This window comes from Haliotis cracherodii, unplaced genomic scaffold (assembly GCF_022045235.1).
Source record: "Haliotis cracherodii isolate W230 unplaced genomic scaffold, xgHalCrac1.p SCAF_2, whole genome shotgun sequence".
Lineage (NCBI taxonomy): Eukaryota > Metazoa > Mollusca > Gastropoda > Lepetellida > Haliotidae > Haliotis > Haliotis cracherodii.
In genome coordinates, this window is record NW_027266275.1 from 71,961,210 (window position 1) to 71,977,887 (window position 16,678).

At 45.9% G+C, this 16,678-nt stretch overlaps 2 protein-coding genes across 4 annotated transcripts in view; one reads left to right on the forward strand and one right to left on the reverse strand.

Moving 5' to 3' along the window:
* Positions 1-1,303: 1,303 nt before the first annotated feature.
* LOC139468469 (tRNA-splicing endonuclease subunit Sen54-like) lies at positions 1,304-15,827 on the reverse strand. The gene is made up of 9 exons (XM_071250440.1): positions 15,674-15,827; positions 13,554-13,718; positions 10,245-10,308; positions 9,712-9,795; positions 8,529-8,677; positions 7,613-8,382; positions 2,572-2,629; positions 2,195-2,302; positions 1,304-1,460 (listed from the first exon to the last, which is right to left on the reverse strand). The coding sequence occupies exons 1-9, from the start codon at positions 15,697-15,699 to the stop codon at positions 1,304-1,306; spliced, it is 1,581 nt and encodes a 526-aa protein (XP_071106541.1). The 5' UTR covers positions 15,700-15,827.
* The window catches only part of LOC139468468 (katanin-interacting protein-like), a 60,472-nt gene continuing 59,544 nt past the window's right edge, over positions 15,751-16,678 (forward strand). For all 3 annotated transcript variants that reach the window (XM_071250437.1, XM_071250438.1, XM_071250439.1), the window contains exon 1: positions 15,751-16,011. In XM_071250437.1, coding sequence (XP_071106538.1) covers positions 16,005-16,011 — 7 coding nt within the window. In that variant the 5' untranslated portion in view covers positions 15,751-16,004. The remainder of the gene's footprint in view (positions 16,012-16,678) is intronic.

Below are 16,678 nucleotides of genomic sequence, written 5' to 3' on the forward strand. Positions count from 1 at the left end.
AAATCTGCTGCGTGTGTTTGTCCTGTCTGTTGTTGGCGTCCACCCTGTCGCTGTGGATGTCGACACGGAGTAGTCAGTGGTCAGTTAGGGTTTTTTTCTGGAACAGGAATGTTTTTGGTCTTGACTAAAAGCTGTTTAATGTTGAAAGTTGATGTGAAGGAAAAACGTCTGTGGCCTAATAGTTCTAGTCTAGTTGGAATGATGATCTTTGAGCTGCCGACTGATCTGAGACATCTTGATGGTGCATATTCTCACACCAAGCGTGATAGGTATGACGGAGATGACCCGTTAAAACATCAGTATATGATACTTGGAATCATATTCGATGCTTGCTGATACTGGAAACCAGTCGGGGCGAATGAACGCTTTGCACTCAGCAATATTACAAATACATGACGACTTTGTAAATAGTCGAGTATGACATCATGATTATCCATCAACGCAATTGGGATACGATGACATGAATCAGCCAAGTCAGCGAGCCTGACCTCCAAACCCAGTTAGTGGCCTCTTTACAAGCATGGGTCGCTGAAGACCATTTCCACACATTTCCGCACATTTCCGCATATCACAGAAGTCATTTCAGGAAAGCATCATTAACCTCTCTTAGTGATCTGTTGCCTCAGATGTCAAGAGATGACACACATTTGAGATGTTCCTCGCATTGTAGTAGCATGTTCTACATATATACTGACTAAAGTAGTTAGGGATCTTGAATATTTTTTTTGATATTTCTATGAAATTTTGTGAATCCATGATCACAAAATATACTTGTTGGGTGTGCATTGTTTACATTGGTTTCAAATGAAAGCCTTGAACCCATACACACTCCCAGATGTTGCAGACAGCACTGACAAGCTGAGGATGTCTTGAGGATGAGGATAGTCTTCTGTTTGTGACAGGTGCCACCAGTGGGGCAGGATACACTCACCTTTTGTGAACACCTGGTGTCATTTGATAGTGATTCATAAACACATGAACATGCTATAGTCGGTAACGTACCAGTGATTCTGCTTTCTGCAGAGATTTCTATTGGATGTGGAAAGGGTTTAGTCGCTTTGTTTGCCAAGGAGACAACTGTGTACAAGAGAATTGGTAATGTCTCCCTCAACATATATTTGGCAAATCTCACATGAACATTTGTAGTAGAAAGTACTTGGATCCACAGATGAACACTGGGACACTTCCATGCCATATGAACATTGGCTATGAGTAGGTGAGCTTACACTGCAACACCCATCCCACCCCACCCTTCCCTAAAAACAGCGCGACGAGGACCACGGGCAGGTAAACCAGCTTTATTTCATCCCATCATTACATCGACAGGGAGTGACAAACTGGACATGTTGTAGAAGGCAATATCACCACTGTCAACCACTGCCCAGTTGACCGGCACGTTGTCATAGTAACAGTTCACTGCCTCTGATATATCAGCCATTGTAGGATAGGGGTCACAGCTTCTGGAAAACAGACAGATATATTTATGTAAGACTACGCATGCTTGGACTTTCTTGCAGGACACAGGTACATGGTAAACTCTGAGGGGCGGTGGATATGAGTGAGTGAGTGAGTGAGTCACTGACCGAGTGAGTCACTGAGTGAGTTGGGTTTAACACTGACCAGTGTTTCAGTGATATCATTCCATGTCATCTTAATGTGTTGAGCTCAAAACGAAACCCATAACATGGACATGATACAAGACATATCATTGGTACTCAGAAAGAAGAGGCCAACATATTTTGGTGAACCAACATTATCTTTTATAACATCCAGCATGTCCAGTGAAATGTTGTAGTTCTAAAGTAGTAGTTCCAGAAGTAGATGGAGTATTAATAAACTAACGATAAGATGGACAATCCACTTCTTTATCAGAGTTGTAGCAACATTTGGTGGAGACTGTCATTATGAGGGCAAGTTTGTGAGTGAGTGGGTGAGTGAACGAGTGAGTGAGTGAGGGAGGGAGGGAGGGAAGAGGTGACTGAGGGAGGGAGGGAGGTTTATATCAATATCATGGAAGGGCCACCAGAAATGAACCCAGGCATTTGGCAGGACAGCGAACAGCGAACACCACTAGGCTACCCCATCACACAGACTGAGAGGCCGAGAACAGCTGGCTAACAGATATTTCTACACAGACTCACAAACTGGGGAGTCTGTGGCAGGAATAGTAACCATGGAGACGAAGGTGACCTACCTGACAACACAGACTCTGTGATTGGGGAGTCCAGGGCGAGTTTTCTTGAACTTGGCATTAGGAAGGTGGACATCAAAGGATATTTTCATAGAATGTCTGTCAGTTTTGCTGGAACAGATCAGATAGGGCATTTTTATACATTTTAATACAAATTAAATGAAGGTACAAATGAAAACATGGCAGCCTCTTACTGTGTGGTGTTTCAAGCACTGTTTATTAAAAATAAATTATGTGTCAGTACCTGAGCTCCGAGGCTATTTACTATGGACAGTATGCATTCCTGAGCTCTGTGGGAACCACCATCATATCCCCAGGCATGCAAAACCCATTCTGCGTCATCCTTCCTTCCCAGTTAAGTAATCTGTTGCCATGGTTACCTGACTGGTTTGGGCAGGTCCACACTCTGTATCACTTGTAGCCGACTCAGCAGATCTCCTGCAGGAACAACAGCAAACTGTCACACACTGACAGGGTAACGCTGATGGGGTAACACTGACAGGGTAACGCTGATGGGGTAACGCTGATGGGGTAACACTGACAGGGTAACGCTGATGGGGTAACACTGACAGGGTAACGCTGATGGGGTAACACTGACAGGGTAACGTTCATGGGGTAACGCTGATGGGGTAACACTGACAGGGTAACGCTGATGGGGTAACACTGACAGGGTAACGCTGATGGGGTAACACTGACAGGGTAACGTTCATGGGGTAACGCTGATGGGGTAACACTGACAGGGTAACGCTGATGGGGTAACACTGACAGGGTAACGCTGATGGGGTAACACTGACAGGGTAACGCTGATGGGGTAACACTGACAGGGTAACACTGATGGGGTAACGCTGATGGGGTAACGCTGATGGGGTAACACTGACAGGGTAACTCTGTTTGGGTAACAATGATGGGGTAACTGATGGGGTAACACTGTTTGGGTAACTGATGGGGTAATGCTAATTGGGTAACACTGACAGGGTAATGATGGGGTAACTGATTGGGTAACACCAATGGGGTAACTGGCGGGGTTACACTGATGGGGTAACTCTGACAGGTTAATGCTGACAGGGTAATGCTGATGGGGTAACGCTGAGTTGGTAACACTGACAGGGTAACACTCATGGGGTAACACGCATAGGGTAACACTCATGGGGTAACACGCATGGGCTAACACTGACAGGGTAAAACTGATTGGGTAACACGCATGGGGTAACACTGACAGGGTAAAACTGACAGGGTAACACGCATGGGGTAACGCTGACAGGGTAACACGCATGGGGTAACGCTGATGGGGTAACACTGACAGGGTAACACTCATGGGGTAACCAATAGGGTAACACTGACAGGGTAACACTCATGGGGTAACACGCATAGGGTTACACTGACAGGGTAACACTGACAGGCTAACACTCATGGGGTAACACGCATAGGGTAACACTCATAGGGTAACACTAACAGGGTAACACTCATGGGGTAATACTCATAGGGTACCACTGACAGGGTAACACTCATGGGGGAACACTGGCAGGGTAACACTCATGGGGTAACACTGATGGGGTAACACGTATGGGGTAATGCTGATGGGGTAACACTGACAGGGTAACACTGACAGGTTAACACTCATGGGGTAACACGCATAGGGTAACACTGACAGGGTAACACTCATGGGGTAACACTCATAGGGTAACACTGACAGGGTAACACTCATGGGGTAACACTGACAGGGGAACACTCATGGGGTAACACTCATAGGGTAACACTGACAGGGTAACACTCATGGGGGAACACTGGCAGGGTAACACTCATGGGGTAACACTGACAGGGTAACACTCATGGGGGAACACTGACAGGGTAACACTCATGGGGGAAAACTGGCAGGGTAACACTCATGGGGTAACACTCATGGGGTAACACTCATGGGGTAACACTCATGGGGTAACACTGACAGGGTAACACTCATAGGGTAACACTGACAGGGTAACACTCATGGGGTAACACTGACAGGGTAACACTCACGGGGTAACACTGACAGGGTAACACTCATGGGGTAACACTGGCAGGGTAACACTCATGGGGTAACACTGACAGGGTAACACTCATAGAGTAACACTGACAGGGTAACACTCATGGGGGAACACTGACAGGGCAACACTCATGGGATAACACTGACAGGGTAACACTCATAGGGTAACACTGACAGGGTAACACTCATAGGGGAACACTGACAGGGTAACACTCATGGGGGAACACTGACAGGGTAACACTCATAGGGTAACACTGACAGGGTAACACTGACAGGGTAACACTCATGGGGGAACACTGGCAGGGTAACACTCATGGGGTAACACTGACAGGGTAACACTGACAGGGTAACACTGACAGGGTAACACTCATGGGGGAACACTGGCAGGGTAACACTCATGGGGGAACACTGACAGGGTAACACTCATGGGGGAACACTGACAGGGTAACACTCATGGGGGAACACTGGCAGGGTAACACTCATGGGGTAACACTCATGGGGTAACACTGACAGGGTAACACTCATAGGGTAACACTGACAGGGTAACACTCATTGGGTAACACTGACAGGGTAACACTCACGGGGTAACACTGACAGGGTAACACTCATGGGGTAACACTGGCAGGGTAACACTCATGGGGTAACACTGACAGGGTAACACTCATAGGGTAACACTGACAGGGTAACACTCATGGGGGAACACTGACAGGGTAACACTCATGGGATAACACTGACAGGGTAACACTCATAGGGTAACACTGACAGGGTAACACTCATAGGGGAACACTGACAGGGTAACACTCATGGGGGAACACTGACAGGGTAACACTCATAGGGTAACACTGACAGGGTAACACTCATAGGGTAACACTCATGGGGTAACACTGACAGAGTAACACTCATGGGGGAACACTGACAGGGTAACACTCATGGGGGAACACTGGCAGGGTAACACTCATGGGGTAACACTCATAGGGTAACACTCATGGGGGAACACTGACAGAGTAACACTCATGGGGTAACACTGACAGGGTAACACTCATAGGGGAACACTGACAGGGTAACACTCATGGGGGAACACTGACAGAGTAACACTCATGGGGTAACACTGACAGAGTAACACTCATGGGGTAACACTGGCAGGGTAACACTCATGGGGTAACACTGACAGGGTAACACTCATAGGGTAACACTGACAGGGTAACACTCATAGGGGAACACTGACAGGGTAACACTCATGGGGGAACACTGACAGGGTAACACTCATAGGGTAACACTGACAGGGTAACACTCATAGGGTAACACTCATGGGGTAACACTGACAGAGTAACACTCATGGGGGAACACTGACAGGGTAACACTCATGGGGGAACACTGACAGGGTAACACTCATGGGGTAACACTGGCAGGGTAACACTCATGGGGGAACACTGACAGGGGAACACTGGCAGGGTAACACTCATGGGGGAACACTGGCAGGGTAACACTCATGGGGGAACACTGGCAGGGTAACACTCATGGGGTAACACGCATAGGGTTACACTGACAGGGTAACACTCATGGGGTAACACGCATAGGGTTACACTGACAGGGTAACACTGACAGGGTAACACTCATGGGGTAACACGCATAGGGAAACTTGCATAGGGTAACACTCATGGGGTAACACTGGCAGGGTAACACTCATAGGGTAACACTGACAGGGTAACACTCATGGGGTAACACTGGCAGGGTAGCACTCATGGGGTAACACTGACAGGGTAACACTGGCAGGGTAACACTCATTGGGTAACACGCATAGGGTAACACTGGCAGGGTAACACTGACAGGGTAACACTCATACGGTAACACTGACAGGGTAACACTCACAGGGTAACACTGGCAGGGTAACACTGACAGGGTAAAACTCATGGGGGAACACTCACAGGGTAACACTCATGGGGGAACACTGGCAGGGTAACACTCATGGGGTAACACTGGCAGGGTAACACTAACAGGGTAACACTCATGGGGTAACGCTGGCAGGGTAACACTCATGGGGGAACACAGGCAGGGTAACACTCATGGGGTAACACTGGCAGGGTAACACTCATGGGGGAACACTCATGGGGTAACATTGGCAGGGTAACACTCATGGGGTAACATTGGCAGGGTAACACTCATGGGGTAACACTGGCAGAGTAACACTCATGGGGGAACACTGGCAGGGTAACACTCATGGGGGAACACTGACAGGGTAACACTCATGGGGGAACACTGACAGGGTAACACTCATGGGGGAACACTGACAGGGTAACACTCATGGGGTAACACTGACAGGGTAACACTCATGGGGGAACACTGGCAGGGTAACACTCATGGGGTAACACTGACAGGGTAACACTCATGGGGGAACACTGGCAGGGTAACACTCATGGGGTAACACTCATGGGGTAACACTCATGGGGTAACACTCATGGGGTAACACTCATGGGGTAACACTGATGGGGTAACACGCATGGGGTAACACTGGCAGGGTAACACTCATAGGGTAACACTGATGGGGTAACACTCATGGAGGAAAACTGGCAGGGTAACACTCATGGGGTAACACTGGCAGGGTAACACTCATGGGGTAACACTGGCAGGGTAACACTCATGGAGGAACACTGGCAGGGTAACACTCATAGGGTAACACTCACAGGGTAACACTGGCAGGGTAACACTCATGGGGTAACACTGGCAGGGTAACACTCATGGAGGAACACTGGCAGGGTAACACTCATGGGGGAACACTGGCAGGGTAACACTCATGGGGTAACACTGGCAGGTTAACACTCAGGGTAACACTCATGGGGTAACACTGACAGGGTAACACTCATGGGGTAACACTCATGGGGTAACACTGGCAGGGTAACACTCATGGGGGAACACTGGCAGGGTAACACTCACAGGGTAACACTGGCAGGGTAACACTCATGGGATAACACTGGCAGGGTAACACTCATGGGGTAACACTGGCAGGGTAACACTCACGGGGTAACACTGGCAGGGTAACACTCATGGGGGAACACTGGCAGGGTAACACTCATGGGGTAACACTGGCAGGGTAACACTCATGGGGTAACGCTCACAGGGTAACACTGATGGAGTAACACTCACAGGGTAACACTGATGGAGTAACACTCACAGGGTAACACTGATGGAGTAACACTGACAGGGTAACACTCATGGGGTAACACTGGAGGTCTACCACTCAACGGGTAACACTGAGGAGGCAAGATAAAAAATTCCACATATTAGACCCACGATCTTCTATATAATAATCATACATTCATAGGAACTTGCACAAATTAAAGCTTTTCAAAGTTTGCCTTTGTATGTCAAGAATAATGACAGTAACAATTTCTTAAGTATCTTACTGGTTGATGTGGCGTCTTGTGGTTTCACTAGTGGAGTTACCTCCCCCTGCCAGAGATGATCAACTGGAGAGGGCGCTGCCCCATCATGCTGAGATTCCCTCAGTTTTAGTTTGTATTCTGTCCAGTTAGCTGCCACGATGTTCTTCCGACTTCGAGCCCAGGCGGAGTAGGAAAAGTTCAGGTCGAACACGTAATTGTCAGCCTCCCGTCTCCGCTGGGGGCGCTGAGACGCCTGTTGTTGTCGATACTCAGTCACATCAAACAAACACAGGTCCTCATATTCCTCATCCAGAGTTACATTCGGAGGCAGATGTTTAGTCTGAGGAATATTCAACACCACTGTCTCCTTGTCCCCTATATCTGGGAAGCCAAGTTTCTCAAAGTCCCACTCAGTGTGTCGAACCGATAACTTCCCTTCACTCTCCGTGGGTAGATTCCATGGATTTGCTAATTTCGCAAATGATGGTTGATTATTTTGTAGCCTATCAACATCCCTGCCATCCATCTGTTCCCTGTCCATCTCCATCTTCACATCGTCTTCTGGTTCTTTAAACTCGGAGTCTTTTCCGGACCCTGTATCCATCTCATCCTCCCGATCTCCTGACGTCTCATCCGTTTCATCTTCCGCTGGGTCAAGTCTCGGTTTCTTAACCTCCATGTCATCTGCAGACACCCCCTGCGCCTGTCTGCTTCTGTCTCGGTGCCGCCTCCTCGACTCCTTCACATGTTGGTCCAACTTAATCTGACGCTCGTACTTCGTGATTTGGGAACTAAAGAAGAACATTGTAGCCAGTGTTATTTCATGCCTCAATACAATCTTTCTTAAATATTTTTTCCAACGTAGAATTAGGCAACATAAAATACATCAAATGCCTGTCATGTGTTGCAGCTTACATAAGGTTTACATGTGGCCTACCCTCCAACGTGTCGCAGCACGACGTATCCAAGTCGGCGCAGGTGGGCGTATGTCTGATACTCCTCCACAGAAATATCCACTCCCAGGAGTCGAACGTACGCCTCTTGGATGCTGAGAGGAACGCCACCATAGTACACCTCCAGGACAGTCTGCAACCAATATCAATACCATCATGTGTCCCGTCCATACCATCCTGTGCCCCATCAATACTATAATATGCCCCATCAATGCCACCATGTGCCCCATCAATGCTACCATGTGCCCCATCAATGCTACCATGTGCCCCATCAATACCACCATGTGCCCGATCAATGCTATCATGTGCCCCTTCAATGCCACCATGTGCCCAATCAATGCCATAATGTGCCCTTTCAATACCATCATGTGCCCCATCAATACCAGCATGTATCCCATCAATACCACCATGTGCCTCATCAATACCACCATGAGCCCTCTCACTACCACCATGTGCCCCATCAATACCACCATGTACCCCATCAATGCCACCATGTGCCCAATCAATGCCATAATGTGCCCTTTCAATACCATCATGTGCCCCATCAATACCAGCATGTGCCCCATCAATACCACCATGTACCCCATCAATACCACCATGTACCCCTTCAATACCACCATGTACCCCATCAATACCACCCTGTGCCCAATCAATACCACCATGTGCCCCATCAATACCACCATGTATCCCATCAATACCACCATGTGCCTCATCAATACCACCATGAGCCCTCTCACTACCACCATGTGCCCCATCAATACCACCATGTACCCCATCAATGCCACCATGTGCCCCATCAATACCACCATGTACCCCATCAATACCACCATGTACCCCATCAATACCACCATGTACCCCATCAATACCACCATGTACCCCATCAATGCCATCATGTGCCCCATCAATACCACCATGTACCCCATCAATACCACCATGTACCCCATCAATACCACCATGTACCCCATCAATACCACCATGTGCCCCATCAATACCAACATGTGCCCCATCAATACCACCATGTACCCCTTCAATACCACCATGTACCCCATCAATACCACCATCAATACCACCATGTACCCCATCAATGCCATCATGTTCCCCATCAATACCACCATGTACCCCATCAATACCACCATGTACCCCTTCAATGTGTTCATGTGCACTTACAGTTTCCGTGAGGAATAGTGCTTCTTCAGGGAACAACCATTTTCTACTCTCATCCACAAAGCCCATGTGACTCCAGAACTTGCCCTGCAAAAACATGTCTTCATGTAAAAACTATTTCAAACCATCATGTGAACACCTTCAAAGGTTATGACTAAGTATTTTCATCTTTAACCGCAACACATAAGTGAGTAATCTTCTTTGAACAGCCGTGACTGCACAGAACCCAAATCAGGTGAAGTTGAGCACCATAAAGCCAATGGCTGGTAACAGAGCTCAAAAAGCTTGACTCCCGGCAATTGCTAAGATTTCAGTCTCCAAGACACACAATCTTTGAGTTTCACCACTGCAGTGGAATCCACCAGTGTGGTGCTGACAAACCACAAAACATACAAAATGTAACTATCTTAAAGACAGAAGCCACCCATTGTATCCTGGGTTTGGGGAAGAGATTTGCTTACATAATGACTTTGATATTGCCTCGATAGGTTCAAATCAATGTTCTCAGTAAATTCCTCCACCTTTCTTCAACATACCATTTCCTTCTTGAACTCAACCAGTTTCTTGCTAGGGTTCCATGTCCCTTGCACAAGGCCACCCCTGCAACAGAATCACACCCTGTTGTCACACAAGCTTTATACAACCTCCACCACACAAATGAGATTGTAAGTTCTCTCAAATGTCTAATTTACCTGCAGGTACTTGTGGTACCACTCTAAACCACACCCTACACATCCTATACACACTCACAGGTGTTCTACCCCTCTACTTCACACCCTACACATACCATAAACACTCACAGGTGTTCTACCAATCTAAACCACACCCTACACATCCCATAAACACACAAAGGTGTTCTACCACTCTACACCACACCCTACACATCCCATACACACTCACAGGTGTTCTACCACTCTACACCACACCCTACACATCCCATAAACACACACAGGTGTTCTACCACTCTACACCACACCCTACACATCCCATACACACTCACAGGTGTTCTACCACTCTACACCACACCCTACACATCCCATAAACACTCACAGGTGTTCTACCAATCTACTTCACAACCTACACATCCCATAAACACTCACAGGTGTTCTACCACTCTACACCACACCCTACACATCCTATACACACTCACAGGTGTTCTACCAATCTACACCACACCCTACACATACCATAAACACTCACAGGTGTTCTACCAATCTACACCACACCCTACACATCCCATACACACTCACAGGTGTTCTACCACTCTACACCACACCCTACACATCCCATAAACACTCACAGGTGTTCTACCAATCTACTTCACAACCTACACATCCCATAAACACTCACAGGTGTTCTACCACTCTACACCACACCCTACACATCCTATACACACTCACAGGTGTTCTACCAATCTACACCACACCCTACACATCCCATAAACACTCACAGGTGTTCTACCAATCTACTTCACAACCTACACATCCCATAAACACTCACAGGTGTTCTACCAATCTACACCACACCCTACACATCCCATAAACACACACAGGTGTTCTACCACTCTACACCACACCCTAAACATACCATAAACACTCACAGGTGTTCTACCAATCTACTTCACAACCTACACATCCCATAAACACTCACAGGTGTTCTACCAATCTACACCACACCCTACACATCCCATAAACACACACAGGTGTTCTACCAATCTACACCACACCCTACACATCCCATAAACACACACAGGTGTTCTACCACTCTACACCACACCCTAAACATACCATAAACACTCACAGGTGTTCTACCAATCTACACCACACCCTACACATACCATAAACACTAACAGGTGTTCTACCAATCTACTTCACAACCTACACATCCCATAAACACTCACAGGTGTTCTACCACTCTACACCACACCCTAAACATACCATAAACACTCACAGGTGTTCTACCAATCTACTTCACAACCTACACATCCCATAAACACTCACAGGTGTTCTACCACTCTACACCACACCCTACACATCCCATAAACACACACAGGTGTTCTACCACTCTACACCACACCCTACACATCCTATACACACTCACAGGTGTTCTACCAATCTACACCACACCCTACACATCCCATAAACACTCACAGGTGTTCTACCACTCTACACCACACCCTACACATACCATAAACACTCACAGGTGTTCTACCAATCTAAACCACACCCTACACATCCCATAAACACACACAGGTGTTCTACCACTCTACACCACACCCTACACATCCTATACACACTCACAGGTGTTCTACCACTCTACACCACACCCTACACATCCCATAAACACTCACAGGTGTTCTACCACTCTACACCACACCCTACACATCCCATAAACACACACAGGTGTTCTACCACTCTACACCACACCCTACACATCCTATACACACTCACAGGTGTTCTACCAATCTACACCACACCCTACACATCCCATAAACACTCACAGGTGTTCTACCACTCTACACCACACCCTACACATCCCATACACACTCACAGGTGTTCTACCAATCTACACCACACCCTACACATCTCATAAACACTCACAGGTGTTCTACCACTCTACACCACACCCTACACATCCCATAAACACACACAGGTGTTCTACCACTCTACACCACACCCTACACATCCTATACACACTCACAGGTGTTCTACCAATCTACACCACACCCTACACATCTCATAAACACTCACATGTGTTCTACCACTCTACACCACACCCTACACATCCCATAAACACACACAGGTGTTCTACCACTCTACTTCACACCCTACACATCCCATAGACACACACAGGTGTTCTACCACTCTACACCACACCCTACACATCCCATACACACACACAGGTGTTCTACCACTCTACTTCACACCCTACACATCCCATACACACTCACAGGTGTTCTACCAATCTACACCACACCCTACACATCCTATACACACTCACAGGTGTTCTACCAATCTACACCACACCCTACACATCCTATACACACTCACAGGTGTTCTACCACTCTACACCACACCCTACACATCCCATAAACACACACAGGTGTTCTACCACTCCTACTTCACACCCTACACATCCTATACACACTCACAGGTGTTCTACCACTCTACACCACACCCTACACATCCCATAAACACTCACAGGTGTTCTACCAATCTACACCACACCCTACACATCCCATAAACACTCACAGGTGTTCTACCAATCTACACCACACCCTACACATCCCATACACACTCACAGGTGTTCTACCACTCTACACCACACCCTACACATCCCATAGACACACACAGGTGTTCTACCACACCCTACACATCCCATAAACACTCACAGGTGTTCTACCACTCTACACCACACCCTACACATCCCATAGACACACACAGGTGTTCTACCACACCCTACACATCCCATAAACACTCACAGGTGTTCTACCACTCTACACCACACCCTACACATCCCATACACACACACAGGTGTTCTACCACTCTACACCACACCCTACACATCCCATAGACACACACAGGTGTTCTACCACACCCTACACATCCCATAAACACTCACAGGTGTTCTACCACTCTACACCACACCCTACACATCCCATACACACACACAGGTGTTCTACCACTCTACACCACACCCTACAAATCCCATAAACACACACAGGTGTTCTACCAACTACACCACACCCTACCCATCCCATAAACACACACAGGTGTTCTACCACTCTACACCACACCCTACCCATCCCATAGACACACACAGGTGTTCTACCAATCTACACTTACAAGCGTTCTACCCTTGGCTCTGACAATACTGCTGTTCTCTCCTGGTGGAATGCTTCGAGTCGCTTGTCCTGGAGCCATGATCCATCCGGAGCATAGTCTTTGGCTCCACCTTTCTGAGGCACAGACTTGTCTTGTTGGCGTCGACACTTGAACAGCTCGTCTGCACTGCAAACAAAACAATTTGATTAATACAGTGAACAAGCTGAGGAGTCCCTTCGTCTACTAGGCTCACCCGCTGATGCACAGCTCATTATGTTAAACAGTCATCTAAAACTCACGTGCAAACATTTGAAAGAATCCGCTATATAGATTCATACGGTTTGCACATACCTCAATGAACCGAATAAAAATACACTGTCAATTCTCTTATTCAATTTCAACAATAAAACATGTGTTATCAACAATAGTTCAATAAAAAACAATTATATAAACCAGAACAGACAAATATGATGATATTGATAAACATTCTAGGTGAAAGAATACATACAGTGGCATGACATGAATCAGGTGATTGTATAATCATGATAATTTAAGAACATAACTAGACAATCAACTGAGTGTAACAAAGTTTATAGAACATTCAAGGCAAGTGGCGAGGAGAATGACACTACCGCGATGATTCTACAATCATTTGATCCTGGCACGCCAAAGGGAGGCAACTCTTCAAAGCAAACTGAGGCGCCTCAAACATTTGGACCTGTGTCCCTTGGACATGTTTCACAAGGGTTATAACGAAAACGGCACCTCAGCAAAACGTCACTGGGCGAAAACGGCACCGATTGGCGAAAACGGCACCTTGACACAAGCGAAAACGGCTACCATTGCCTGGCGAAAACGACACCTTATTTTTTTACACCTTGGTCAAATAAATGATAATAAACTTACATAAAACAAGTAAGAAATTAGACCCCTTCTCCAATTTACTCGCCAACTCTGATTGGTAGGCGCAGTTAACTTATTGTGAAAACACTATACGCTTTGAAGTTTTAAGTACTTTTATTCAATTTAAGCTGAAACTGTATTTAAGAGGCCAAACATGGTGCTGTCAGATCACAATTATGTATAATGGCCTTTCGATGTGTTGCATGAGAGAAGAATGTCAGAAAAAATCAACATGCTGTATCATGTGATAACTGTGGCCCGTAAAAAAGAAATTTGCCGGACAGAAGAAGACTTCCCTTTCCGCTGTTTGAGATGCGTAGATCCCATCATTGAAAAGGTGATCGGTAACTTTGATGTCAGTTTCCAATCAGAAGATGCAGAAGAAATGAGAGTACCAAACCAGGTACCAGGACAGTGTTGACAGCAATTCAAGTCCGAGTTGAGGTATTAATATTGTTGTTATAACTGATTGGTGTAATTGTTCTCAGTAATTTACAACAAGCTCTCAATTACATGTTGAATAGTTTATTGTTACAGTAGAGTAATTGAACATATTATGTTTTAGGTAAAGGAACAAGCTGTTGAAAACAACTACAAATCGGGCGCCAGTATCAACCCTCATTCGCATGGCGAACTGAACCCGGGAACTGTTGCGCCCCAAAGAGTCGGGGACTTTTGACTTTGAGGTACTACTAATAATAAAATAATCTACATAATGCTATTGTATAAATTCTCAGAATAACCGCAATTTTGTAACAGAACGAATATTGTATTTTAACTTTTATTCATATTTTCAGATTGCCGAGGACTACTTACCTGTCCGTGTAAATACATCACATACATCCAATAACATGTAAATACATCAAATACCATGTAAATAAACCACATATATTACTACAAAAATCGTTCTTATCATTATTAAAAATAGAGGTTCCGTTTTCGCCCGACACATAGTAGCCGTTTTCGCCAAATGCGGTGCCGTTTTCGCCAGAGAAATCGGTGACGTTTTGCTGAGGTGCCGTTTTAGCCTGCACCCTTTCACAAGATGGGTTTGGACAAACTACCACATGGACCAACCACATAGAAAATTAAGTTCATCTCACGCATACTATTTACAGCTGCACTGGCCGTTCAGTTGAAAGCTCGGTGACACACCTGCCCCCAGCCACCTCTCATATTTTATTTTCAAAAAACTAAATAAATATACGATTTGATGATTGACAAACGTATATGCTCACCATAAGGCCTTCTCCTTGCAGAACATCTTTAGTGTTTTTTAATTTATCATGACAACATAGTAGTCGTTACGTTTTTCAGTCAGATTTCATCATGACAAGTTGTGTTGACGATTTCAGTGTCCGCACTGTGTATGGGCGCAGCCATGTTGAAAATGCCCGGATATTGCGCATGTGCGCAAACCATCATTTTCATGGAGGAATGTCAATGTAAACTGACGATAACAGCAACAACAACAACATACATGCACACGAAGCTACTGTTAGAAACACCAATGATAAGGACTGTAATGGAAATATACGTGTAATGCATACGTTGACCTGACCTAAAATTATGGAAAGTAAGTTCCTTAGTTATTATTTTACTCAATATCAATAGCTCAGACAGATAAACTTTTTTCTTAGCCGATTGTTCTGTTTTCGATCACTTGAAGTTTATTCAGCTGTACAATTGTTTTAACGGTTCACTACTAACAAGTAAATACATGCTGTAATTAACTCTCATTTCTTTATCAATAAGCCAATTTCTCTCTGTAATTGCAAAAGGCAATATGTGTAATAATGAGGTGTTTAGTTTATCTTATCCACAAGCTAGTGTAGCACGATCGCATAATTTTGTCCGTAATTTTTTATGGTGAATGATTTAACATCATTCACAGATTACAATGGGATTGAACAAAAATAAAGAGTTATTTTCCAAGTTGATCATTTCTGCTGTTCATATGATTGCATGGCAGAGGCCAGTGTTGGGTGTCTCTGTGGTCTCTGGTTGTTTTGCAAACGACGCAAGTCAGGAAAGGAACCTGTTATGTGCATTGTACAATAGACTTGCCGTGCTTCCAGTGCCATGTTATTCCAAACTGAAGCACATTTCTGCGTTTTGGTTAGGGTGCATGTTTAAGATACAGAAAGGTGCATGGGGTACATATCCATCTGATCTCTGTTATACCATTTATGTCAACAATTGTTGAGCATGTTCAGTTCCAGTAACTTGTGGATACTCCACTG

Excerpts from the sequence above, each read along its gene's own strand:
- LOC139468469 (XM_071250440.1), bottom strand. The coding sequence starts at position 15,699 with ATGTTCTGCAAGGAGAAGGCCTTATG. Across the intron at positions 9,796-10,244 it reads TTGAGTTCAAGAAGGAAATG|GGCAAGTTCTGGAGTCACAT; the intron begins GTATGTTGAAGA and ends ATGTTTTTGCAG. Across the intron at positions 1,461-2,194 it reads CACAGAGTCTGTGTTGTCAG|AAGCTGTGACCCCTATCCTA; the intron begins GTAGGTCACCTT and ends TCTGTTTTCCAG.